Source organism: Thunnus maccoyii, chromosome 11 (genome assembly GCF_910596095.1).
Source record: "Thunnus maccoyii chromosome 11, fThuMac1.1, whole genome shotgun sequence".
NCBI classification, from domain to species: Eukaryota; Metazoa; Chordata; class Actinopteri; order Scombriformes; family Scombridae; genus Thunnus; species Thunnus maccoyii.
In genome coordinates this window covers 28,941,790-28,967,833 of record NC_056543.1, presented here as the reverse complement: position 1 = coordinate 28,967,833, position 26,044 = coordinate 28,941,790, and the positions used below count along the sequence as shown (strand labels likewise).

At 39.0% G+C, this 26,044-nt stretch overlaps 1 protein-coding gene across 3 annotated transcripts in view; it reads left to right on the top strand.

Annotated features, from left to right (window-relative positions):
- mphosph8 (M-phase phosphoprotein 8) overlaps nt 1-21,254 on the top strand; it is a 32,400-nt gene extending 11,146 nt beyond the window's left edge. For 2 of the 3 annotated variants that reach the window (XM_042425865.1, XM_042425864.1), the window contains exons 6-9: nt 9-131; nt 1,598-1,686; nt 4,213-6,592; nt 7,161-11,112. In XM_042425865.1, coding sequence (XP_042281799.1) covers nt 9-131; nt 1,598-1,686; nt 4,213-6,592; nt 7,161-8,473 — 3,905 coding nt within the window. In that variant the 3' untranslated portion in view covers nt 8,474-11,112. Of the gene's footprint in view, nt 1-8; nt 132-1,597; nt 1,687-4,212; nt 6,593-7,160; nt 11,113-12,836; nt 12,978-13,297; nt 13,385-14,105; nt 14,261-14,459; nt 14,612-14,939; nt 15,065-15,706; nt 15,791-17,776 lie in introns of those variants that run through there. The other variant, XM_042425866.1, reaches the window with a different exon arrangement.
- Nucleotides 21,255-26,044: the final 4,790 nt, after the last annotated feature.

Genomic DNA, 26,044 nt, shown 5'->3' with positions numbered 1-26,044 from the left:
TCACACAGACAAGGGTCAAGCCACTTTGAGTCTAGGAATGGACCTCAATCTGGACTGGATGACTCTGGACGACTTTCAGAAACATCTGAACGGAGAGGATGAGATCCTGTCAGGTCCACCGTTATCACCCAGTGAGTATTTCTATTTATATCTTAGACCTGACTGCGGACTGACTACTGTTATCTAGCAGCATACAAGGAGTTGATAGGTGATTTTCTGACTTGGTCAAAGATACTTGAAAGGCACTTGGTGGTTGTTACTCAACACATTGGTAGTATTTGGAACTACCATTGGAATTTAAACTCTGACCTCACAGACCATTTTTCTAAACATTGGGACATCTGTTTTGGCATTGTAAAGTCCCAGTGGTGCAGCAGTTACAGCATCTTTATCTTCTGTAATGTGACCTATTTGGGCAGAAAGTCATTCATTTTCTTCTACCTCTGGCTGTACTTAACACTATGCATTGTATTGGAAAAATGGTCAGATGTTTGTTTAAGTCCTGGCACATGGTGGTCACAAGCAAGACATGTCTACCCTCATAATGGGAAACATTTCAACTTCTGGTGGAGACGGGAAGTTAAAAGACAAAACAACCGGGTTGGAGCACTTTTCTGATGCTGAAACACAGAAGGTCAATAGTTAAGACAGGAATTTGATCACTACATGCACACCTTGCTCACCCGTGTTGTTAAATCAGGAGGAGGAGAACAAGGGAGAAATTAATAAATTGGAGCACAAGCACACTCTTTTAGAAATGTGAAAGTTTAAGCAGACTGATAATCAAACACACATCATATGATACTGCTCTGCCAGGTGCTGTGACCCACTAGCTAATGGTTAAGTGCAGTTTTTTACAAAATGAGTCATCAAAACCAAGAGATAAGTGAACTGTTAAGACAGGGACAGTGGAGTGCTCTGCTGTGTCTCCAGCAGTGGAGAGCAGCTTCTCTGCTGCATCATTAGTACCATGGAAATCTGTTTATCCACAATGGTGTACATATGCAGGGCTTTTAAAATAAAACAGACCATGGGCTGAGTTATTTCCGTTGGCCCACCAGAGTTGGTTTAACTTTTGTAAGTGTGTGTTGGTCAACTGGTCTCGTTTGTTTGGTGAGAGTTAGGTGCTCGCTCTGCTCCGCTACCATTAGTCTGTGGGTGATAAGGTACAAAGCATTCACAAAATACTTCACCTTCATCTTTTAAAGCTAATTATTAAATTGTTAAACCCAAAGTGTATGCATATGCTTTCCTTTTCTTGTGGATGAACTATAAGATTACTCTACTATGTGCACGCTGTACACCTCCCAGTGCTGCACTGTGCCCTCATGGTTGACTTCTGACTTCTTTTTTTATTCTGTCCACATAACGTCCATCAGTCATAAACCAAAGTATTGGACGAATCAAAATTTAGACTTAATGATGGCACTAGATGAAAAGTTAAATCATCACCAAAGTCATTACAATTCATCCTTAGCGGAAAATTATACTATTTGAGGACATTGTTATTGTTTATTTATTTTTTTCACTATATCTTGTAAAAATATTTTTGAAGGTAAGATCTATAATGTGTATTTTCCCACCTTGTTCCTGTCAGGTGAGTTGCGGGATGCTGTGAAAAGTGGAGATTACATGGCTGTAAAATTGGCACTTAACTCCAAAGAGGACTACAATCTGGACCAAGAGGTATGTTTTATTCCCTCTAACATGTTTTATTGTAACAAATATATAAACCCATTCACCCAAACCATCTCATTTCTTTCTGCTGATAATGTTGTGACTTATTTTAGTTTTATTTTATTTTTTTATTTATAATAATCTATACCTCTAGGCTTCTTGAGCCTTCAAGATAAAGGCACATTTTACAAGCTTAAAGCTTGCACCTTGGTTGCCCCCAGTGTGTATGTGTGGGAGTGATTGTGCAGTCTGGTGAACAGTATAGAATTTATGGATGAACAGTATAACATGGTGCTGCGTCTGTCAAATATGGCACTAATAAGGCTGAATACATGCCCACCCTGGTCCTCTGCACTACAAATGCATGAACTGACATTGCTTTAAAATCACAAATTAGTTTGCAAAGGAGAAGCAACGCGGTTGGAAATATGTGAAATATGTTCGAAATTTGACATAAACAACAGTGGTCCATGAGTTGTGGCGTGCCTCCACATGGGGCAGTACATTATGTTAGCCTATCTAAACACAAACTACGTTCAAAAATATCACGGTGGTGTTTGTTGTGATGGCACATAATTGCTTGTAGACAATTTTCTGTCACAGATAAAATAATCCGCATGTGATTTGACTTGATCAAATTTGGGACTTCTGGAACCTGGTCTAGGAGACCCTGTAATAAATTTAGTTATATATATATATATATATATATATATATATATAACAAATAATGAACATTGAACTTTAGGGGAGCAGCTTACTAGGGCTACATGAAGTAGCAGCGATGACTCGACCCCATTGCATTCAAAGAATATTAATAACTAACTTCTACAGTACGTATACAGTAGATGGGGAAAAAAAATTTAAATTGTGCACCAAGGAATCTGTCTCTTCAAGATCTACATCCACAGATTTTACTCAAGAAGTTTTTCACAACTCCCAAGCACTTCTGCTCAACACCAGGTAAGAGTGTGATCTCATGTTTTCTTAAAATTGTTTTATGGAAAATTAAATATATCATCTTAAGCAATGTTGTAATGGTTTAATTTTTTTATAAAGCAGCAATTTAATCCAACAGTAAAACTATTGTTGATTCTGTACTATGAAGCAGAAATAACTAATAAGTAATAGATATTGTGAAATTATAGGGCTGTTTTACTAACTTTCAACCTAATTGTATTGTTCTGATATGAGCAGAATATAAAGAAAGAAAAAAAGTCCCCACTGACCTCTGTGTTAAGAGATCTCGCTGCCTCTCTCTGGTGTCAGCTGACATAAAATGCACTTTGCTCTAATTACTAGCTGCTGTTAGCAGCTGAAGTTAAGATTAGCTTATTTTATCAATAATTCTGCTGTGAAATGTCACATATCAATACATTGCTAATATGACTGATGGGATTTGAAAGGAAGAAATTTCAAATTGTTGTAAGTAAAACTAATTTCCACAGCTGGCCGAAATGCAGCGTCAAATTTAGGCAGCTATATAGTGTTAAGGGCTATTTATGTATAACTGTACCCTGACATTGGTAACATCAACCTTTATTATATATTTATCATGGTGTGTGCACATTAGAACTATGGTGTCATCTTTCCTTGCAGTGAGCAAGCTGATGGAAGAAGACACTGAACACATCGTTATTGGACAAGATGAACCCTTTGAAGCAGGTACATATATGCTTTCAGAACATGTATCATCATCATGATCATAGCACAGTAACTATTATGTCCTCAGGATCCTTTTTTATTTTCATTTTTTTCACCATCCAAGAGTTTAAAGAATAGACAACATCTAGTCAGAAAACCTAATGTGTATATATGGGGATGGCTGAACACCATTTAAGTGTTCTCTTGTTTTGCATGTGTACCTGGCCTGGTCCAGGACTCTGTGTTTTTAGCCACATTGAATACATGTTGTGTTAAATCACCAGTTTCATAGATTTTACTGTAAAAACACCAATATGCCAAACCAAAATCTTTTGTATATAAGATCAAAAGTAACATTGTTTTGATTGCAAATCATGAATGTAGGTCTAGTGTCAGTGCATATTCTTTTCTGTCCATGTAGCATTTCATCCAACACCCCATGACTACATATTCTTGGTTAGACATTTACAATGTCAAAACGCTGCTTGATCCAATAAAGCCATTAACTGTTCTTGAATGGGTCACATGTGGTTTTTGTACTGGAGATTTGAGAGGTGTCAGGGGTTTTTCACACCAATGTTGGGCTAAAAAGTGATGTGTGGCCATCACATTGGCTTCTGTTTGAATGAGCCTGGATCTTGGTGGGGCATTGCCAAGGTGCTGATGCGTTACACAGCAATTGAAAAATGTGCCAATGATTTTGAAAAGGCAATACCAAAAATGTTACTTATCACCAGTGAACAAAAATCAAAATTCAAACCAAATTTTAGGTTTAGCTTTTGTTTTTGTTTTTTCCCAGCATTTATTTCCGGTCTGTCTTTTAAGTTCACTCAATCAAATTATTCACGGGGTCTGATTTGGCAATGAGTCTTACATATACTTGTTCTTTTACAGGCGTGTACTATTGGTGAGAAGAGGTCATTTGAAGGAGAGACGAGCTTGATTGAAGAGAGAAGTTCGAGTGATGCTCTTAGGTTGACTTCTAACCTTGACAGTGCAAGAAATGAAGAGGGTAATCCAAGAGTAGAGGAGAATATTCCACAAGATTTGGATGGGCCAAAAGATGGCGAGAAAATGCCAAGGGGCCCTGCCAGTACAAACACTGAGCAATTGACAGTGAGGGAACATGAAAATATCCAGAAAGGTGTGAAGGACATAAATGAATCCCAAAATGCTGCTTGTGATTCAGCTACCATGCAGGGAAGTCAAGGAAAGGAAGACCAGAAGCAAGCAGAGGAAGACAAGATGTCAGATGACACAAAAGTTGGTTTATCAAGTAAAATGAGTTTTAACTTTGATAATTCAAATCCAACCAGCGCTGCAGAAGGGATGCTGACAAGGGACTACAAAATAACAGAACAAAATGGTGAAATTAACAAACAAAGTTCCCCTGAGCAAGCAAATGACTCAAGCGACGAGGCAGAGGATGTGGTGACAGGTCACTCAGGTGATACAGATCAAATTATGTGTGAGTTGAGCTCAAAGGAAATTGCTAAAACGCAATCACACCACCGTAGGAAAACTCTAGAGAGGAAACAGCCAACACGATCGAGTTTAAGGACCTGTAAGAAAGTGCTTGAAACAACACCTGTCAAAGCAGTTAATGAAAAAAAGGAGTCATGCAAAAAGCACTTCTGTTTATATTGCAAAATGGCGTTTACCCAACTTGCAAAGCATTTGGAAAGGAAGCATGCAGAGGAAACGGATGTTGCCCACGCAATACACTTTCCCAAAGGTTCCAAAGTCAGACAGACTTTGCTTGACCAAATTCGCAATAAAGGAGATTATGAACATAATTGCAAAGTTCTCAAAAGTGGAGAAGGGGAAATTGTGACCAAGAAACAAGTGAAAAATCCTAGCATATCTGTTCGTGACTTCCTGCCTTGCCAGCACTGCTTTGCTTTTTATCGCAAAACTGACTTGTGGAGACATGAGCGGTCATGTAAGGCCAGAAAGGGAGATCAAAAGCTCACCGAAAGGACAAAAAGAGGCAGGATCCACAGTGCTGCTTCCCGGCTGCTTCCAATGTCAGAGTTCTTAACTGGAGGCTGCAAGGAAATCATCCACATCATGCATCAAGATGATATTTCAAGGCACATCAGAAATGACCCACTTATTTGCAAATATGGCAATGCACTGTCTGCTAAGTATGATCATGACAAGTCTCAGTTTGCTTATATTGCCCAAAAGATGAGGGAACTGGGTAGATTTGTGCTTGCTGTAAATGAGCTTGACAATAGTGTGCAATATTTGCATGAAATATGTCTACCATCCAGATTTGAATTAGCCGTTGAAGGGGCCAAAAGAGCTAGTGGTTTTGATCCCAGTTCCAGTAAGTTTAAAACAGTTTCCCTTGTCTCAAAGATAGGGTACTCTTTGAAACGAGCTGCAGAAATAGCTTTCGGAGAAAGTCGCATGACAGAGGACAGTGAAACTGAAAGTGAAGTGAAAAAGTTCATACAGCTTCTTGATACAAAATGGAGCGAGTGTTTTTCTCGCAAAGCTCTTGCACTATCTCTAAAGCAAGAGGTCAAGAAAGTGGAAGTAGACAAGTCAACTGTGACAGAAGATTTGATAAAACTCCACAGATTTATCACAGTGGAAGAAGATGAAGCAAGAAAGGAACTAAAAGAAAGTCCTAGCTTATCAACATGGAAAAAGCTCAGCGAAGCTACTCTAGCAGATGTGTGCCTCTTCAATAGGGGAAGGGTAGGAAATATTGGTAGAATGCTCTTGCAAACTTACACTAGCATAAAGAGCAGGGGAAATTTTGTGGCCTCTGCGGATCAAATAAGGAAAAGCACCAAATTGGAGCTGGACCTCAGTGACAGTTTTACTAGGTTAGAACTAGAAGGTCAGTATGGAAGGAACATGCTGGTTCTGCTAACTGAAAGGATGGTTTTGTCAATTGACTTACTCATTGAAAACCGAGAGGAAGCAGGTGTGTCAAAAACCAACCCATACCTGTTTGCACGGACTGAAGGCCCATCCTTCATCAGAGGATTGGATTGTTTCCGAAGGGCTGCAATGGAATGTGGAGTTAAAAACCCAGAAGCACTTCTGTCCTCATCGTTAAGAGAGCAAATTGCCAGCTGCTGGCAGCTAATGAGCCTCAGTGAACGTGAATGGGATCAAGTGGCCAAGCTAGTGGAAAGGAGCAGCCAGGAGTGTTACAGACTCTCCAAGAATGCATCACAGCTGGAGGAAGTGAGCAAACAACTTCTCAAAATGGATCGAACACTACCATCAAGTTCACCTGGCACTGCAAGAGATGGTATGCATCTTTTGCTTTATTCTGGATTGTTTTAGATCCACCTGTTCTTTGATTACAAAGATCAAATGGCAAATAGCCAGTGCCGTCAAAGTAGCTATAGTTTACATTTGACGAAACAATCTCCCCTCAAAGTCCACTTGCTTGTTCTAGAACGTTGGACTGTATCACACAGTCTTCATTAGCAGTTTTCTCAGTTGTCATGGAACTGTAGATGTTCAGACTTCTCATTATTCTGACCCTTTTTTTAGGACTTCTGTTCTCTACCATGTTTGACTAAAAGTCAAGTTTCACAGTTCATTCTTGACCGTTGAAACAGTAGCTGACAAAACAATCTCCACTCAAGGTCAACTTGTCCTTGCTAGTTCTGTGTGAACCTTTGACCATATCAGATGGTATTAGAAATGACAACTAATAAAACTAAATCTTGCTGTTTCCAAGGTCAAGAATGAACTGTCAAGCTCTACAATTAAGAGTTTTATCATTTTATATTGAGAGACTATTGCTTTCTTAATGGGACGATAATTTTATTTTTATTTTATATAACCATGATTCTCTACACTCTTTTTAGGAACTGCACAGAAGACCGCTTTAAAGAGAAGACCTTGGAGTGAGAAGGAGCAGGCTGCAGTGAAGCGTTTCTTGAGTGAATTTATAACAAGGATGAAAGTCCCGGGTAAAAAGGAGTGCAATGCTTGCATTGCTGCCGAACCAGATCTTGGTGGAAGATCTTGGACAGATGTCAAAAATTATGTACACAACACACTACAGACAATACGGAGGCGAAATAACCAGCAGAATTCTGAAGGGAATGTAAATGTTTTGAATCCAAAGAGTCCAAAAGCTGAAGTCCAAACTGTAGAGAAAGATTTGCAAGATGCAAATGTTGTCTGTAGTATGACAACAGTGCATCCAGATCACCTGAGAGACAGTTCGGATTGTTGTATGTCAATGGCAACACTCTCCCAAGCAGCACCATTCTCCCAAGAGATGACTTCAGTTTATGCATCCTTGTGTTCCACCAGTACAAATATGATCCATTCAAGTCAGCCATTGATTTCTACTTTCACGCCATTGAATGCTACTGATACACAAGTGGTTCCCACATTTACTCCACACAACACCACAAATTCACTAATGTCCCCTGTATACACATCAGAGAACAACAGAATTCTGCCAATGACTCCGTCATATACACAGAATACCACAAGTATTCCACCCCCCTCTGTGTATATGCCACAGGACCCTGCAAATTCACCAATGATTCCTACTTTTAGCCAACTCAATGCTCCAAGTACCTCAATGGTTCCTACATTCACGCCATTGAATCCTCCAAGTACACCAATGGGCCCTGCATTCTCACCACTAAATGACAGAAGTAGGCCTATCATTTCTTCATTCACACCTCTGAACCATTCAGGTACACCAGGTTACCCCACAAGCCCACCTAGGGCCTCCACAACTGCACAGGTTGTCCCAACAATACTTGGACCCGGTGTTCCTGACAGAGCACCAGTGTTACAGGAAAGTACATCCATGTCCGCCACAGGAAAACAAGTCACCTCAGCTGTGAAGCCTCAGAAGAGAAACAAAAGGTTGTGGAGTGAGGAGGAACAGGCAGCCGTCAGGCGTCAGCTTGGAGACTTCTGTAAACTGGTTAAAATACCAGGCAAAAAGGATTGCGATGCATGTTTAGCCGCTGAACCTGCCTTAAGCAGCAGAACATGGAGGGAAGTTAAATATTTTGTACATAACTCAATTCAGTCAATGAAAAGAAGAGGTTATGCAGTCGCCTCCAAACAAATTGGAGGACAGGAACTAGAAACTCATAATTCTCATAATTCAAACACAGAGTGGGATGGTCCTGTTTATCTGTCCCTGTGAATATTCTTAATGGACAAGTTGGAAAACAATAAGTGATCTGCAATATTTTAGAAGTGTGTGGGGGCTGTGGCTTTAACCTCAAATTATATGAGGTTTAAAAATTCAGCAGATGTGACAATGTTGTAAAATGTACTGTCAGTAAATCTTGGTCTCAGTAGCCATACTGATCTTGACAACGTTTACAGACTGCCCTGCCATTGTTTTAGTCACATGTTTTAAAAAGATCCTGAAGTATTCAGAACCAAGTCCACCGGACCAAGCTGTTGGTGTACTATTGCATGAGTATACAGTAAATGGGTGAAACTAAGAACATTTGTACTGTAGCCTTGGCTCAGAAAAAGCAGATATTAATGTTTAATATGGTTAGTTTGCATATACAGTACCAATGTAACATGTCAAATATGTAACACTGTCAATTTGTTAAATCATCTAGAAAGTGTTCTGATTTTAGATGTGTGATCAGTATCATACATGATCAGTGTAGTAACCGTGAACCTCATTTGCTAGGATTTGCAACCTGCCACCAGTCATTGGCTGTGGCAAGCAGCTACTGTGGCACCCAAACATGCTTTCACAATTTCAAACACAATATTTGTAAAAGGTGGTGTAAGCAATGGCTTAATTGGTTGGGAACCCCCAGCTACCATGACCAGGGCATCTCCCAACCTGCACTGAGCAAAGGTAGCCTCAGTGACTGTACATTTCCAGAGGGATTTCTACTCTTCTTTACTTCAAAACTTACATAGACGTCTATCTTTATGCCTGTACTGTTTTGAGTAGCATTTTTATGAATTTTGATGATCAAAAAAGAAAGAGTACTTACCAGCAAATATTTGCAGCCACTCCTTCCAGTATGATAGATGTGTGTTGACTTCCTTTGCATAATTCCCAAATGCCTGGCCCAAGTGTACTGTATTCCTGCTTTAGCCAGTAGCCCATATTGTAGATGGCCCCTGATAGCCTGCAGCAGTAAAACATACCTTCCTTGCTGATGTTAGAGAATTAGGAGCTCTATGTTTATACCTCTCACTTAAATATTGAAAAATTATGTTGATAAATGTCCATTATCTTCATTTATGTTTTTTTTTCATGTGTATTAACAATCTGCCGAAAGGTTTGGTTGTCTTTTTGTATCACTATACAGCAACTGTGTAGACCATTTTAGTACTTAAATTGTATTTTGATGTACTCTTATTTGAGGCAAAACACACTGTAGTGCTCTCATTTGTATTACATTGTTTTAAACTTATTTTGTTGCCAAGATCAGATTGCCTTATGTTGTTTATTTGCTTTATTCAAATTTTTTCCTACCCTTGTTGATTGCACGTAACACACAGCAGAGCAGAGTCGTTACTCGCTACTAACCACCTTTGCCAGTAAACCAACAGGTTATTTTTAAGGTGAAGTGATATTTGACAGGGTTTGAAAGAAGATTGATAATGAAAATGGCATCCTTTTTATATTTTTAAATGTAAAGGGATGGGCATAAATCTGGGATAGCTAGACTGTTCCAGTCATTCGACAGTGGATGAAAAGGTTAGTTTCCTTTTCTTTGGAAACAATGTAAACTAAATTCAGATTGTTTTTGTGTTGTCACCCTAATTTGCAACTGCCGTTTAGAAATTACAAAAACACAATCATTGTTTTGATGCACTGTCAAACCAAACTCAGTGATGCCACAGTATGATTGTCCACAGGATATGTTGTTTGTGCATTTGACCACTGAATCAAAATAATTGCAGTATGTTTTAGGTTTTTACCCAGTACCCCTTTCATATACAAACCTGAGTTTGGCACATAATATTGAACACGGGTTCAACTTGCATTACCTTTAGCAGACTGCTGGTCACAGTATTTACAACTGTAGTCGTGGATTTGTAGACTGGATATGTCAATGCTAAACAGGGTTGTCACATTTCAGTTTCAGAATTTGTTAAATGTAGTGTTTATTTTAAACTGACTGGATATTAACAAGGAACTGATAAGACACATGGTGTGTGGGCGATCTGTTTGCTCAGGTCACTAAACTTCATCATCTACATATAGTCTACAGTTATTTTCATCTTTGTAATCAAAAATAAGCAGGAGTTATGGTTAAGATTTGCAGACAGCCAAACTGCTATTTGTCACAGACAAAAGCCTTTTGTGTTGTCCTTAGTAGCTGCTATATTGAACCTGTGTAGAGTAACCTGCGTTCACCCTTTCGTACCATAGCCAGTGTCAGGCATCCGGAAACCCTGGCTGTGAACAGGGTTGCATACCCGGGTCATATTACTTATTCACACCAGTAGCAAACATGTTTTTCCTGGGTTGTTGAATCAGTGTGGAGTATATCTGTATTGCAGTATATACAGTAGTTAGAGTTATGCTCCAGATACAGTTGTGTTTGGAAAATAATCTGTGAAAGGTCCACAGATGATGTATGATCGTTCAGATACTACCATTTCTGTTTGGTGTTCCAAAACGGATGTGTTTTATTCCCTGTAAAATAGATTGCTTTTTTCCATTGCTATTGTATAAGCACACCTGTTACTCTTCATCTTGTTGTAATTATGTTGCCCTCAGTTAATGCTTTTTATCAAGTATTGTAAGGAACCTATAACCTGTGCTTGTACAATAAAATGCTTCTTGGCTTAAAATTTGAAGATTTTGTTGTTATGAAGACATAAGACATCTCAGACTTCACTGGGGTGTATATGTTTTTGCATAGTTAATTGTTAAAATGTTTCCTTTTTTATCTGATTCCCCAAACTTTTTAGAATATGAAGTGCTGAAGGAGACTGTTGAGTTTTCAATTTGCATTTGTAGTTTAAAGATTTTTTTTTGTAAATCTGGTGAATATCAGGAAGCCTTTAGACAGTTCTTTAGATTTGAACTTTTTGTCATAATGTTTGAACTCCAAACATGCATATATCTTGCTGTTTGTTAATATGTAAACTTAAGTAAAAGCATGGCATGACTTTGCTGTAACCCACTAACAGGATCTGTGTAAATTGTTGTTGCATTTGTCAGTAGATTTCATCATAACTCATCCCAGTTTTTTCTCCTACTTTATTAAGCCAAATTCAACTAAATATATCTTTATGCAACATGTATTCTTATATGTGTTAAACTCTGTTGGTGACCAAGGAATTAAATGCTGCCCTGTAGATGACACAAAGAAAAAAATGAAGAGAAATCTCCGCAGCTGACCAAGTAATTGTTCAGTCAACCTCTTCAATCACATCATGCTCCCTCAGACATTCAATGGTCACGCCATAGTTAGAAATGTAGCAGCAGGGTGGTGTAGTGGACTTTGGGTACCACTGTTGCTTCACAGCAAGAATGCTCTGGGTTCAAATCTGCTGCCTAGTTCAAGCTTTTCTCTGTGGATTTTGCATGCTCTTCTTGTACCTATGTGGGTTTTGTCCAGGTGCTTTGGTTTCCTCCCAGTCTAAAGACAGATTAGGTCAACTGGCAACTCTTAATATCCTGTAGGGGTGTGTGTTTGTGTGTGTGTGTGTGTCAGCTCTGTTATAGACTGGCGACTTGTCAAGGTTGTATCCGGCCTCTTGCCCAATGTCAACTGGTATATTTTCCAGCCCCCCACAACCCTGTAATAGATAAGCGGATTTAGATAATGGATGGAAAAATGATAAGAATCAGATCAAATTGATTTATATTATTGCTATTCCAAGCAATCATGATCACAAAACTGCTCAAACCCTCTCGCTTAATATGCACATTTATTCATTTACATCATTTATGAAGCAACCCACTGTATTACACATCAAATTTCTACTGAGGGACCATAAACTGCTCCAGCTGGCTCTGATTATATGATGTATGTGGGAAAATATTCATCATTCTGTAAGGAAATGATTATTTCAAAATGCATACAATTATTTACAGCCAGCTGGATTGAACATATAGTCTTCCTCATATACAACTGTAAACCATGAAGTAATTACTATACTGCATTACGATTCAGTTTTAACTTGTAACCTTGTTACACCAATGGACTCACCAGTTTGTGAAGTCCTAGAATTGGTAATGCTGTGATGGCCTGAAAAGACGCTGGTTATCTCGACCTCAGCAAGATGAGGGATTACTGTCAGGGTGGGGACTTTAATAATTGTAAGTGCAGGGCTAACACCATGCTTAATAGCACAACACAGAAGTGACTCAAGTGTCTTCTGAGGGCAAAATAGAAAATAACAGCTCCAAAAAATGTTTGGTTAAAGTTTTAGAAACACCCCCACTTCAGCTGTAATTCTTTACAAACTGCTAATTAACAGTGCACAGCAGTTCAGTAGGAAGCTTTTCATTGTTCCCTCTTCATTTGTAATATTGTAGCTTTGTATCTGTCGGTGTTATTCCACAGGACGTCAGTGGTATGTCTCTGAGTATGCTGGCAGCAGCAGGGGGGCAGGACGACATCCTCAGGTTACTGATAAAAAAGGCAGTGAGGGTGAATGGACGACAGAAGAACGGCACCACTGCCCTGATGCATGCTGCTGAAAAGGTAATGCAGACTCGCACCCAAGACGAGAAAAGGTCTTTACCTATACAGTGAATATGAACACTGTATTTAATTTAGAATTCCCACTGTAGCCAGAGATATTCAAAAGTTTGATGCAGCACGAAATACTATGTAGTCAGACAATCAGAGTACCGTCATACTCCACAGTAGTATCATTATGTAAGGTGGGAACTGCATATTCTCATGCAATATTCACAAACAATGTACGATAGTGAATCGGTGTGTGGAGACCCTTGCAGATTGAAATACAGACCATTTTTGTGTATATTCTCACTTTTATTTTTATTTCCATCCTGTGTCAGAATTTCTTAACAACTGTGGCTATCCTGCTGGAGGCGGGCTCCTACGTCAACGCTCAAACACTAGGAGGGGAGACGGCACTGATGAAGGTAACACACAAACCTTGTTTAATACAGGACAATAAACCCAAACCAAGTCTGATCATTTTTACCAGACACAGGTGTTATCAACAGTTAATCCCTAGTGACACAAGACCTGGTTCTTCAAATGCAGATTCATGGTTGAGAGAGCTAGAAGTCACTAGTATTTACTACAGGGTTATAGAAATACTCAAATGAATAACAATTTAGTATACCAATAGTTGTCATAGTAGCAAGCGCTGGACAATAATTTAGTATTATCATTTAACAATCATTATACAAACATCACACTTATTAGCTTTCTTGCCAAGAGTTAGATGAGATGATCGATACCATTGTTGTATGTCTCTTATGTATAAAGCTATGGCTAGAAGACTGTTAGCGTAGCCTAACACAAAGGCTGGAAATGGGAAACAGGTAGCCTGGCTCATTCCGAAAGCAACAAAATCCACCTACCAACACCCAAAGCTCATTAATTAACACAGTCTGCGTTGGTTTCCTGGCAACAACACGGTGAGGACAAGACTCCAGGAAGTTACTGCTCCCGGCCAAGAAATAGTCTGGCACGTAGCCCCCTTAAAACCACAACCTGTCATTTTTAAGCTTTGTTTTTTTTACAGATTAAACAAACAAGATATGCAGTGTTAATCAGTGGGCTTTATATTTATTAGCTTTTACAATAGAGACTTATGGGCAAATGTGGTAAATCTTTGCTGTCCTTTTACTTTAGGCATGTAAGAGGGGAAATGCTGATGTAGTGCGCCTCCTGCTGGAGTATGGAGCTGACTGCAACATCCTGTCCAAACACAAGAACACAGCCATGTACTTTGCCAAGCTCAGGAACAACCTGGTGGTGTGTGATCTCATCAAGGACCACATCAATATGTACGTGCTAACCACAGCTTTTGGCTTCACACATGAAATGAGAGATAGTGTGTGTGTGTTTGTGTGTGTGTTTGTGTTGGAGAAGAGACAATAGAAAGTACTGTAGGCAAAGTTCTTGTACAGCTGCCTGTATTTAGACAACATTTAATATTTGTTCATACGGTTATTTTGTTTTTCTCTGCCCGTCTCACCGTGTCAGGTTGTCCAGCGTGGCGGAGGACACCATCCGAGCGTATTTTGAGTCTCGCCTGGTGCTGCTGGAGCCCGTCTTCCCTCTGGCGTGCCACAGGCTTTGTGAGGGACCAGACTTCTCAATGGAGTTTGGCTTCAAGTCACAGCCACAACCAGAGGGTAAAACACCTTTGAGTTTGTCGGTCCTCAGCTCTGTGACCAGCTGGTTGCATTTTTAAAAACACAATTTAATTATCTCACACAAATGAACCAACCCTGATCAGATTTTGTTGTCATTGATCCGTCTGATCGATCTGTAATTACATAATGTGATCTTGTTCCTAGCCAACCACGCTATCGGCTCGGTCACACAGTGAACATCTGACTGACGTACAGTCTAATGCAGAGTTTCTCAATCTTGGGGTTAGGATCCCTTGTAGGGTCACTTGATATGCAGACGACATTGTCGGAGACTTCTAAGACTCCCTTTTCCTCCCTTGTTTTCTAGGCTCAGGCATCCTCCTCTTCATCTTCCACGCTAACTTCCTGAATGAGATCACAGCCAGGCTCTGCGGCCCCTGCAGCGTTCACGCGGTGGTGCTCAACGACAAATTCCAGCTGCCCATCTTCCTGGTTGGTTCTTAGCAAAAACTGCAGACAGCGCTGTTAAATTACACAACATTCGGCTAAAAGCAAACAAGTGAAGCACTAGTTATGCAAAACCCCAAATAGGTCAAATAAGATCAGGAAGCATACAAAAGAATAGAAGAAAAAACAAGGTGGATAACATTTATCAGAAAGTGCATTTTAACAATGATCCTTTTTTTCAGTAGTAATAAATATTAAGCCCTCAAAGTAGATGAACTGCTTTGAAACAAAACATTCATGCCATTAAATTTGTCCAATTAGCCAGTGAATACATGTCCTTGGGAGATGCAACACACACCTTCCCTTCCAGCCACTTCTCCTCTTACTTAACTTGTTCTACCGTTATTATCATTTGGATCAAGATTGTTGTAATTTATTTGAACTCAGTTACTTGTTGATTCTGACTCAACTTGGAGTCTGTGCTTGTTCTTTTGATTTTTTTTTTTTTTTTTTTTTTTTTTTTTTTTTTTTTTGGCGTGAATTTTTTAAATATGCCCCTCAGGGTTTTATTGGTCTCTGATTTCAGAGTTTATTATTCATTCAAAGCACCAGCACATAAATACTTTATACCAAGCGACGATACACTTGTTTTTTCTCATTTTTTCATTTTTGTCTTCCAACATTCAGGATAGTCACTTCATCTACTCCTTCAGCCCAGTTCCAGGCATCAACAGACTCTTCATCCGTCTAGCAGAGGCACCAACAGCCAAGGTAACACTAACACACACATACACACTAACTCATATACAAACACAGATGCAATCAACAAACAAACACACAAAAAGCATTTGCTGCTTAGGAGTTACAAGTTATTTTAGGGTTTAAGAATTGTCCAGCCATTAAAAAGAAGGAAAAAAGTTAATGTACTTTTAAAAGATGCTCTGTAAGAAACGGTGCACTTTGAATCTAAATTGTAGCGAGAAGTTTCCGAAAGGGTGAGGTAAGTCAGAGTAGTACTCCAGACCAATGAAAGAGCAGGAAGATGGGTTCTCTTAACTTTCACAACCAACACAAGCACCTGCTCGTGCATGTGTTATGTAATAAAAGTGGATCATACTGAGCATACTGATGGACACTGGAGAAGGGAATTATGCTGCAGCTCTGGTTTTGAGATTTTTTTTATGGACGTTATTAAAATGCAACCCACGTCGAAATGTAACTGACGTGAATGCAAGCTGACTGCACTTGCCATGATTCGTGAAACCTGTGTTTAGACTGACAAAAGTGCTGTGGCTTCCTCATTCTTCTCAATGAGAACGCTGTGTTGGCACAAAGGCGCTTCCAACGCAAGTTCAGGCAAAACTCGTAGAGGGAGAGAGAATCTGGTTCAACTTTTTCTGCCATGCAGTGCCATCCAGTAACGGACTTCTTTGTCTTTAGTGTACCTAAAGGAAAAAGCTTTGCAACTTTTCAAACCTGGAGGGGTTCATTGTTTTAAACTCAAAACAGTTATTTTGGCTGGACTGTCACTCTAAGGTTAGCTAGCTACCACAAATAACATAGTTTACTGTCAACGTTTGTGTTAACCAGCATTGAAGTAATTCAAAGTATAGTCTCTATATCAGACAAAGAGCTTTACTCATTGAAGATTCCAGTCTTATTTCATATGTTCCTGTGTCCATCATTTTATAATAAAGTATATGAGTATAGTGCTTTATTATATTCATTCTTAATTTCAACAAATCCTATGAAAAGAGCAAATCCAACCATTTGTTAGTCTGTCTCTCAATGATTTCTGACTTCCTTACACTGTCTGTGGCAGTCAGCCCCTAAATCATTAGTTCCTACTGAAGATGAAAGTCACAAAGATTTGTTGTTTATTTTAGAACAGCTGAACACTTCAGTTCCTACTCAAATAGGAATGCATAGTGTAGTTGTTGGGTAATATAGTCAGCCTTGGTTTAATCTACATTTGGTGCACTAGTGTAGGGCTGCAACTAACAATTATTGTCATGATCAATTAATCAGCTGATTATTTTTACGATTAACCAATAAATCATTTTGTCTTTTAAAATGTAAGAAAATTATGAAAAATGTCTTCAAATGTTTTATCAACTGTCCCAAACCCAAAAACCCAAAGATATTCAGTTTATCATATATGACACAGAAAAGCATAAAATCCTCACATTTAAGAAGCTTAAAGCACTTTAAGCTTTGTTTTTGTTTGTCGATGGTCTAATTGATTAATCAAGTAATGGTTGCAGCTCTACTGCAGTGAGTATTTCAGGCAGCGTGATGGTGGATGTGGGATTGAGGCAAATAAAACTACAGTGCCCATGTTCATGATAATGAAGGAACATGTCACAGTGCAACAGTGTGTCTCATTGATGTGTTTTTAATAGTTTTTGGACAACAATAGAGCTCTGTGGCACAGAAGAATAAGCATTATCAGTTTTAAATACACAGATGATACTTGTTAAAAGGATCTGAAATAAAGAATATTTCCAAACTTTTAACTCACCAGTTTTTCTTCAGTTTATTCCAAACAGTCATAAAATATAAAACATGCCACTTCCTTTGCAGCAGAGGATTTTTCCCACACAGCAAATGTTTGCCAGTGTTAAAGCTTTCATGAACTGAATCGCTATTTTGTTGTCTCAGTCAGTAATCGAGGCTAAACAATCAAACAGTTGTGTATTTTTTTTTTCCCCAGTGCACTAACTGATTCAGTCGTCTCTGTTGTTCATCTTTCCTCAGGTCAAACTCCTCATCTGTGCGTACAGAGTCCAGCTGCAGTGATGCTAAGGTCACACCAAGCCTGGCCAACACAGCAAAACATGCCAACACAGCTAATAGACGACATTTGAATCCTGTCCATACCACAGCTCCGTGTTGGCCCACATGTGCAGCACAAATCCAAAGATCTCGCAAGGTCGATAACCCTCGAGTAACTCCTCGAGCAGCCCGTCCATTTGTTGGTGATACCATTGTTACGCAGCTTCCCAGTGGAAGGAGTCAGGAGCTCCCTCCTCTCTCACTGTAATGACTTTCAAAACTGAAACCCTCCTGGGTTGTGCCTTTCTCCGAGTTCCACCTTCTGTCAGCGTGGATATGATAGATGCGTGTGTTCACATGTTTGTAAACTTAGCATGTGTGTACGTGTGTGTAGATTGACCAGATTTTTTTGGGTGCATTTGAAGAACATGAGGGGATTTTCCATCACTATTTTTTCTAATTTTTTAGCATTTTTCTTGGACCAAGCTAATGCTTTCCCACTACTGTTGTCTTTGGCAACAGGTTACTTTATAACAGACTTGTTTCTGTATTTAACCTGTGTATCAGTGTTGCTCCTCCCAGGATTTTATTCTTGCCACGGTGGAAAAGCTTCTGTCCACTCACAACTTGTGAACTCTTTCCTAAAACTGTGACCCCGGATGTTGAAATCTGGCGCTGCTCTGTCGATAACAATCGGAAAAGTATTTTCTTTGATTTTTAAGGTGTCTGTGTACATTTATATCGCCAAGTGAGATTTATAATTTAGTGTCACACATGCTTGCAGACCCGGAGAGATGAGATTTTCTGGCTTCATAAAGTCAGAAACCAATTTGCTGTCAGCGGAGCAGTGACTGATTTCACAATTCATCAGATTAGGAAAGAGGACACAAGTTAAAACACTGACTCAACAGTCCTCGGGCACAGACACAACATATGTACATCCTTAAATCGGGTGTCATTCCCCTTTACTCACACAGTGTCTTTGTTTACAACACTCTCCACAAGTTAACACATGAGAATGAAGTGATTGCAAAGTAAGATGTTGAGTGTTTTAATGAATGAAGAAAAGTTTTGCCTTCCCTGCACAGAGTTGCTGTTTATATTTTCTGTTCTGTACATATTCACATACTATATATAAATATATACATACATATATATAGTTATTAAGTGTCATCTGATGACTGCTTCTGTTTTGTTGCCTTTTTTTTTTTGGCCACTGTAGGAATTTAAGTTATTTAGTGTGTACAGTAAAAAGCTTTCCTGTTTATTTACTTTTAAGGGCTAAAATGTCACAGCTCGGACTGCCCTGTTGTAAAAGGTTTGAGGTTTTTTAAATTGAAAAGCATCTCGATGACATAAAGGTCGCTGCAGAATTGAGACACAGACGCTGCTGGTCAAAACTCACTCCCCTTCGCTCTCCTTCGACAATCTTTTTCTGCAGGATTTGAAAAGTGTAGGTGATATTAAAGGAGCCCCTCTACACCCAGACATTAATACCAAACCCAGACGCTTTGATAGCACGCCTAGATGTTAGCTGTGTGATATTTCCTCTGAACTCAGCTCAGGCCAGCGATTCTTTTTCTTTCAAATGATTGTTTGCTGTTTTGTCAGTTTGCAGTGTTAAAGGAACAACTGTCAGAAACTCTTTAGTTGGTGGAGTCTTCTATGCTGCCTTAATATTCATTTTTTATATTGGTTTGTTATGTTGTTTTTTTCATACAAAGTGAAGGGTGAATATACAAAGTTATACTACATGACTGTTAAAGCACATTTTAACCAACAGCTCAATGACAGATGTGTAAATCTGACTTCAGTTATTGCTTTAAATTAATGTTTCAATAATTTGCCTCCTTTTTTTATGTTACGCAAAGAGCCCGACTACTGAGATACCAGCAGGCAGGAACAGTATGGATGCCTGTGTTCCTATTTTTTCTTTTTTTCTATCAGCTCCCTCTTCTCTCTTTCATAATACGGCACAGCATGTTCACAATCAGTACCTCAAACAGCTGATCATATTCTTGTCAATCACTTCATTGTAGAGCTGCTCACCTCTTGCTCGCCTGGTTTCACAGCACCTTTCACAATACTGACACCAAAAAACGTTATTTCTATCCCTGAACTTCACACAGTCCAGGCTCGGAAAAAAAATGTCATTCTACCTCGTCAAAGTGTGTATTTGTGCTGAATCACTTCCCAAAGCAGCATCAAAACGGTCTCTGTTTTCATCTTTTTACCAACATGTTGCGAGGAATCAATATGTGATATGAAAGGGCTGTGTTCTGGCATCGGCCTTTGGAGACGAGCAAGATCTGGCTAGCTGTACACTGAAGTGATCAAAATCAATCAGTGTGCTGGAAAAAGAAAAGGGAAACTTGTGAACAGGGTGATAATGGGCGACCTTAGACTTTAAACAACAAAGATACAGAGCTTGTGTGTTCAGCCTCTTGGAGTGGGAGGACTGTTAGAGGATTTCTGGCCCTCTCCCAGTCAGGGATTATCTGAAAAACCAAAGATGACTCCAGATCAGACCTTAGTCATCAGTGATTTTACATGTTTCAGCCCATTTATAAGAAGCATTGTATAGTCTACAATTGTAGCTAACCATTTTACAACCATGGTGCTTTTTCTTCTTTTTTTTTATAATGTGTTTTTCCTTCTTCCCAGACAGTGATTGATTGCCATTGATTCCCATCTGGGATGAAAATCAACAGAATCTCAACACTTGCATGAGATGTGTAATCAATCACAGTGCAGCAATTTTGGCTAAAAGAGAAATAATCATAATGATGGTGCAGACTTTTCAAATCAGTGTCGACTTAGAAAAGCATTATTACACCTCGATAATGATGCTTCCACAAAAATAAATGACTGCACTACAGTAATGGAGCTGAAACAAAAAGCCACATTATTGCACTTGCACATGTTCCACATACCCAGCAAGTTTCAAGAGTTTGCTAATTGATTGACTCGTGTATTAAGAGATCAATAGAGGTCATTGGCCACTTGGAAGGAAGTAATAATTAAGAAATCTGAACCTCTCAAGCTTGCACTCAAAGAAATGTCATCAGTTATGAAAAACATGATTTGCAGTTTGGATAATACTTGTAAAAACAGCGATGTCGCCCTTTAAGGGCAACACAGACAGGCTGTTGTATCAGAAGACGTGGCAGCCAACAGTTAGTCTTGATTCTCTGTGTTAACTGAGTCTTTTTACCCTCATGGTTTTCTGACTACTTTGCCGATCTCTAACACACCTAAAGATAATCCGGTTCTTCTGTCTTGCCTCCTGAATTTCCTACGTACAACTTTACCGAGACAAGCTTGATCAATATTTGGCTCTGAATGTTTCCTGCAGTTAAACTTACCGTATGTGTGAGAAAGCGTGATCTCAGTGGTGTTTGTATAGACGCCCTGAGGCTGTGTCTCTGTCCTAAATAAAATGTGTACATATATTTCCATACTGGTGTTTCTGTTTCTATGTATCGATCATTCAGACTGAAGTTTTCCAGTTAAAAAGTTGACAAGCCAGGTGTAATATTACAGGTTTGAATCTTGCTTTTTTGAATGTTGAACGTCATGTCCTCTACATCATGTTTTTAAAGCTAAACTGGGCAACAGTTTTTATTACACAATGCAGTCATTTTACGAGTAACACTTCCAGATGTGTATTTGTCAAAGTGCTAAAAGCAAAAATTTGGTCTTCAGTACAAGATAAAAGTAGAAATGCTTTTAGTCTTGCTCGCAAACTCAAGACTAAAAGCTACTTATAAATTTTCTGACTGCTTTCAAACGCTCTTCTCCTGTCATTGTACAGAATATAGGTTTTTTTTTGGTCATCACACTTAAATTTATTCACTCAAGTACTCATTGTGTGTTGTAATCCAGACACTGCACGTCACTAGACACACATCATCCGCTCCATGAAGCCCTGTGGTGGCAGCACCCTGCTGTGCAGATGTTTCACTGCAGCAGGTCTTAAAAGGATTGGTTGAGGGTCAAATGAATGTAGCAGAATTACAGACAAATCCTGCTGCAGCCTGTAAGTGAACTGCGACATGAGAGAACAAAAAGCTACACAGGAATAGCTTCAAAACAACAATGTTGACCTGAGAAGGGCTGCTGCTCACTCGTGCCCCATATGCAAGTTTACAAAGCTGCAGCAGTTTTGTAAAGAATGGAAAACTTTCAGTGTACGGATGTGCATCGACTCAAAGCTGTAACAGTGCACACTGCTATTGACTTAAACAAGGCCAGTAATTTTTTCTGTTTATTAGTGGTGAAAAACCTGAATTACATCCTCTATATATTGTAAAATAATAAAACATGTTTCTTTCCAACATCATAGCTTCAAGTCCAACCACACTTCACTGCTCTACATTTACAGCCCTTTGCAGAAAATGACCTCAACTCTGAACACCTGCCTGCCTGTGATCAAGTCTGATAATATCACTCATGTATTACCTGCTGTTATGGACAGTTGACAATACATGAAAATATCAATTATTTTAGTTCTCACAATCTAAAATGTTCTGGAACACTCCTAACATCTACAAAATGTTCAATCTGTTCTAAACTATTTCTACGTTTCTGTGTAAATATTGAGTCTTTCTCCACCTTATCTACCTTCAATGAGGTTCTGCTCAGACCTACAAACCACTTTTTTTTTTTTTTTTTTTTGCTGGTTTATCATAAAGTATATATGTTTTTCTCTCTTTCAGGCAGACCTGCTCTTGAATCAAATTAACTGTTTGGCCAGACCCTATGAATGGCTACTTCAGTCAAACCCCAAAGAACAGGAGACTTAACATTAACAGAAAAAGAAGTACATAAAGGAATGTTTCTTTCTTTTATCCCACTGTAGTGATGAATATGATATTACAATACATATAGCCAAGCTTCCTAATCAATGAAATACAAGTTAGACCAATAAATATGACTTATGTTTTTTGTTTTGTGTGTAATACCTGTAAATTAATTATTAATTAAATAAAAGGTGATTTCCCAGAGTTCTCTCTAACTGAAGTGTATAGTGACTCATTTTGCTAACACTGAAATAACTTCATCTTGATAAGTTTCTTGGAGAAAGTTATAAAGGAAACACTGAGTGCTTGTGACTTTTTGGCATGAAAATCTTCAGATTAAAGACAATGATGTCCAAAAATCCAAAAATGTCAGTGTCAACATTAACCTTCCCATACTGGTCAAAACTTGAAAGAGAGAACAAGCAGATGGACAAGCAAAAACCCATCTGTGTTTAGTTTGCTTTAGTTTAGCTTTAACATTCATTCTCGACCTCGGGAGCAGCCGTTGACAAAGCAATAACTCCTCAAGACCCAGGAGGTTACAATCGAAAGGTCCAGAACAGCTACTAAATGGACCACGAGGTGAGATTATTTTGTCAGTGTTTAGTTTACTTTAGTTGCACAAACTAGAGGTCACTTCTGAAAAAGCATATTAGTACACACTCTGTGGTTTTTGTGGCCATAAAAACCCTCAAGAGGCTTTTAAACACGTCTCACCTCCCCCACAAAAGAGAAACCAGATGACATCTGAACTCAACTCAGACAAATATGTTGCATAAACAAACAATCATTTTAATGAGAAATAGGAGTCATACAGATAATAGCCTTGATACAGGAAATATGTGTGTGACTTTGTCTGATCATGGTACATTGAATATTATTAGTGGTGCATGAAATATTATGAGCAAAAGACTAATGGTGCTCAAACAGGAAACACCATAATATACCACAAGTCCTGCGTTAAGTGTTTCTTAAGCAATAACTATTATAACTGTTCATATATGTCTTGTAAGTAAAATCATACTAAGGAAAATAATGATCAACTACAGCTGTCAGATAAATGCAGTGAAGTATGAAAACACTCCAGTGAAGTGGAGGTTTCTTCTATTTGAAATGGCACTCCACTGATTTTACACTTCAACATCAGCTTACTTGTCATATAGAGGACTACTCAGCCTGTTCAAACTGTGTAATTGTATATATTATCTTCAGTGGCTCTGGAGGAGCTTTCTGAAGTTTGGAAAAAAGAATAACCCCGATGATGTCATCAGGATGCTTTCAAGTTGCATCCTGGGAAATATAGGATCCAGTGTTTTTGGAGTTGACCTATATAAAGACCAAAAGTCAGGACATCTTGGACTGCGCTGCTTCGATTTGGATCATTCTGTTTTTTAATCTGAGTGAGTCCAACTAATTTATGGAAGTGCAATACTAAGACTTAGTAATAGCCTGCACCTTTAAGTACAGTTACTTTCTACTACTGCAAAAATGTAGTAGTTATACACAGTGGCTGTGTTGATTTCCTACCAGTAACAATAATGATTGAGAGAAGTATATTAACATCTTCGGGGAATGATGGGTGGATTTAATAAGAGAAAATACATATTGCACTCATCAGAGAAATTAAATCAAGCACACACACACAGAGAGAGAGAGAGAGAGAGAGAGAGAGAGAGAGAGAGAGAGAGAGAGAGAGAGAGAGAGAGAGAGAGAGCGTGTGAATAAATGTGATAAGGGATCTTTCTGTATCCCTCCTTAAAATCTGGATCCAGGGTCAGCAGACTAAAGCCATGCTTTCATATATTTCAGTATAATTTGTGTTCCAGATTTGTGTCGGAACCTACAAACCTCCGACATTTTCCTCAGCAACCAACAAACAGACGATCTGGCAACCCGACAGTTTTGACTTTCTCAGACTGACTCGAAAATGAGAGCGTCCCACCCTCCCTCGCTGCCCTCAATCCGGGATGAAGAGAGAGCTGGGACTGCGGAGATGGAAATCATTTCTCTGCACCGCCGACCCTTGACGTGGATCCGACCTGCAGGTTTCAGTGTGACACTTGAACGCACCTGATCCGCCATATTAAAAACGTGATCATCACTTCATTTGACTTTTCGCACAAAAAAATCACCAGATTAACTTCATGATATTTCCTTCTGTGACTCATAATTGGCCTGTTGTACTCAGTAGTGAGTTTACAGTGATCTTATCGCACTTTAGTTCATTTTTTGCTCCTTTGATAACAACCTTGTAGAGACTTCTGGTGTTGTTGAGGTGCGCGCAACATCTCTCTAACATTTCTTACGGGATTATCAGTTATTATTCTCAGCCGTTTGGTTTTCTACCGTGTATGTGCGGATGAAATTACGTGAGGAAAGCTGAGAACATGAACTCTCTCAACCCGGATCCTTGCTGCTGATTGGACCCGAGCTGTGTACTTCAATGCAGCCTGTTTTCAAATCATCACCATCAAAGCTTTTCATGACAGACTACATCATTTGCAAGCTGAGCTGGAGTCAGTTTACATGGGAGAGATGATATATATCGGCAAGGTTAGCTCAGCTTAATGGGGCAATTTAATTGCCAGCCATGCAACCACTGATTGCTGGTATTGCGCCTGCGCCGAAAGAAAAAAAAATTAACAAATACGCATGAAGCGATGACAAATGAGTGAGGTCTCACTCTGCCTCTACTTCCTGTTACAGTAAACGTGAACGTGTAGCTTGTGAGCAAGAGGGACTTCCGATTTAAAGGACAATGCCAGTGTTTTTTGGGTTTTTTGTTTTTGTTTTGGAAGTTTTAGCTCTTAAACTGTGTATTACTGATAACAAATTCCCAGCACTTACTGTCTAATTTCTGATATTTGATGCATTTTTCTTCATTTTTGAGGTAGCCATTGGTTTTTTGCGCATTCATTTCTGCGCTGTTTAAAAAAACAGTCCCTTGCAGTGAACAACAATGTCTTAATACAGTCTTAAGTGCAGATTAATTTGAAATGTGTGCACTGCATCACCTCACATTAGTAAAAATAACTGACAAAAATTTATGCAGACTTAACATTCACTGAGCCGGATTACACAAGTGAAGTTTGAAGAGCCTTTCATATGATTTTAATATCAACGCCTGCATGGACAGCAGGGAAAATACATTAGAAAATCAGAATCACTTCAGCACACTTTGTAGAATAATAAGCAGTAATCTAAAGTATTCATGATCTGTAGTAAATGGTCTACAAATTTCTGGTATTGTCTTTTAACATAAGCAGACTAACAATGTGCATTCTGTATGCCCATAAAGGCTTTGCAGTTACATCAGCAATATTTAACAAAAGGTCATGGTAATTAGACACCTCTGTTTTCATCTGCCTGGTGTAAGACGCCTTTTAAGGAAAAAAAATCAAGGGAGGTTTATGGCAACCAGCTGCTCACAAGCATATGCTGTACTCAA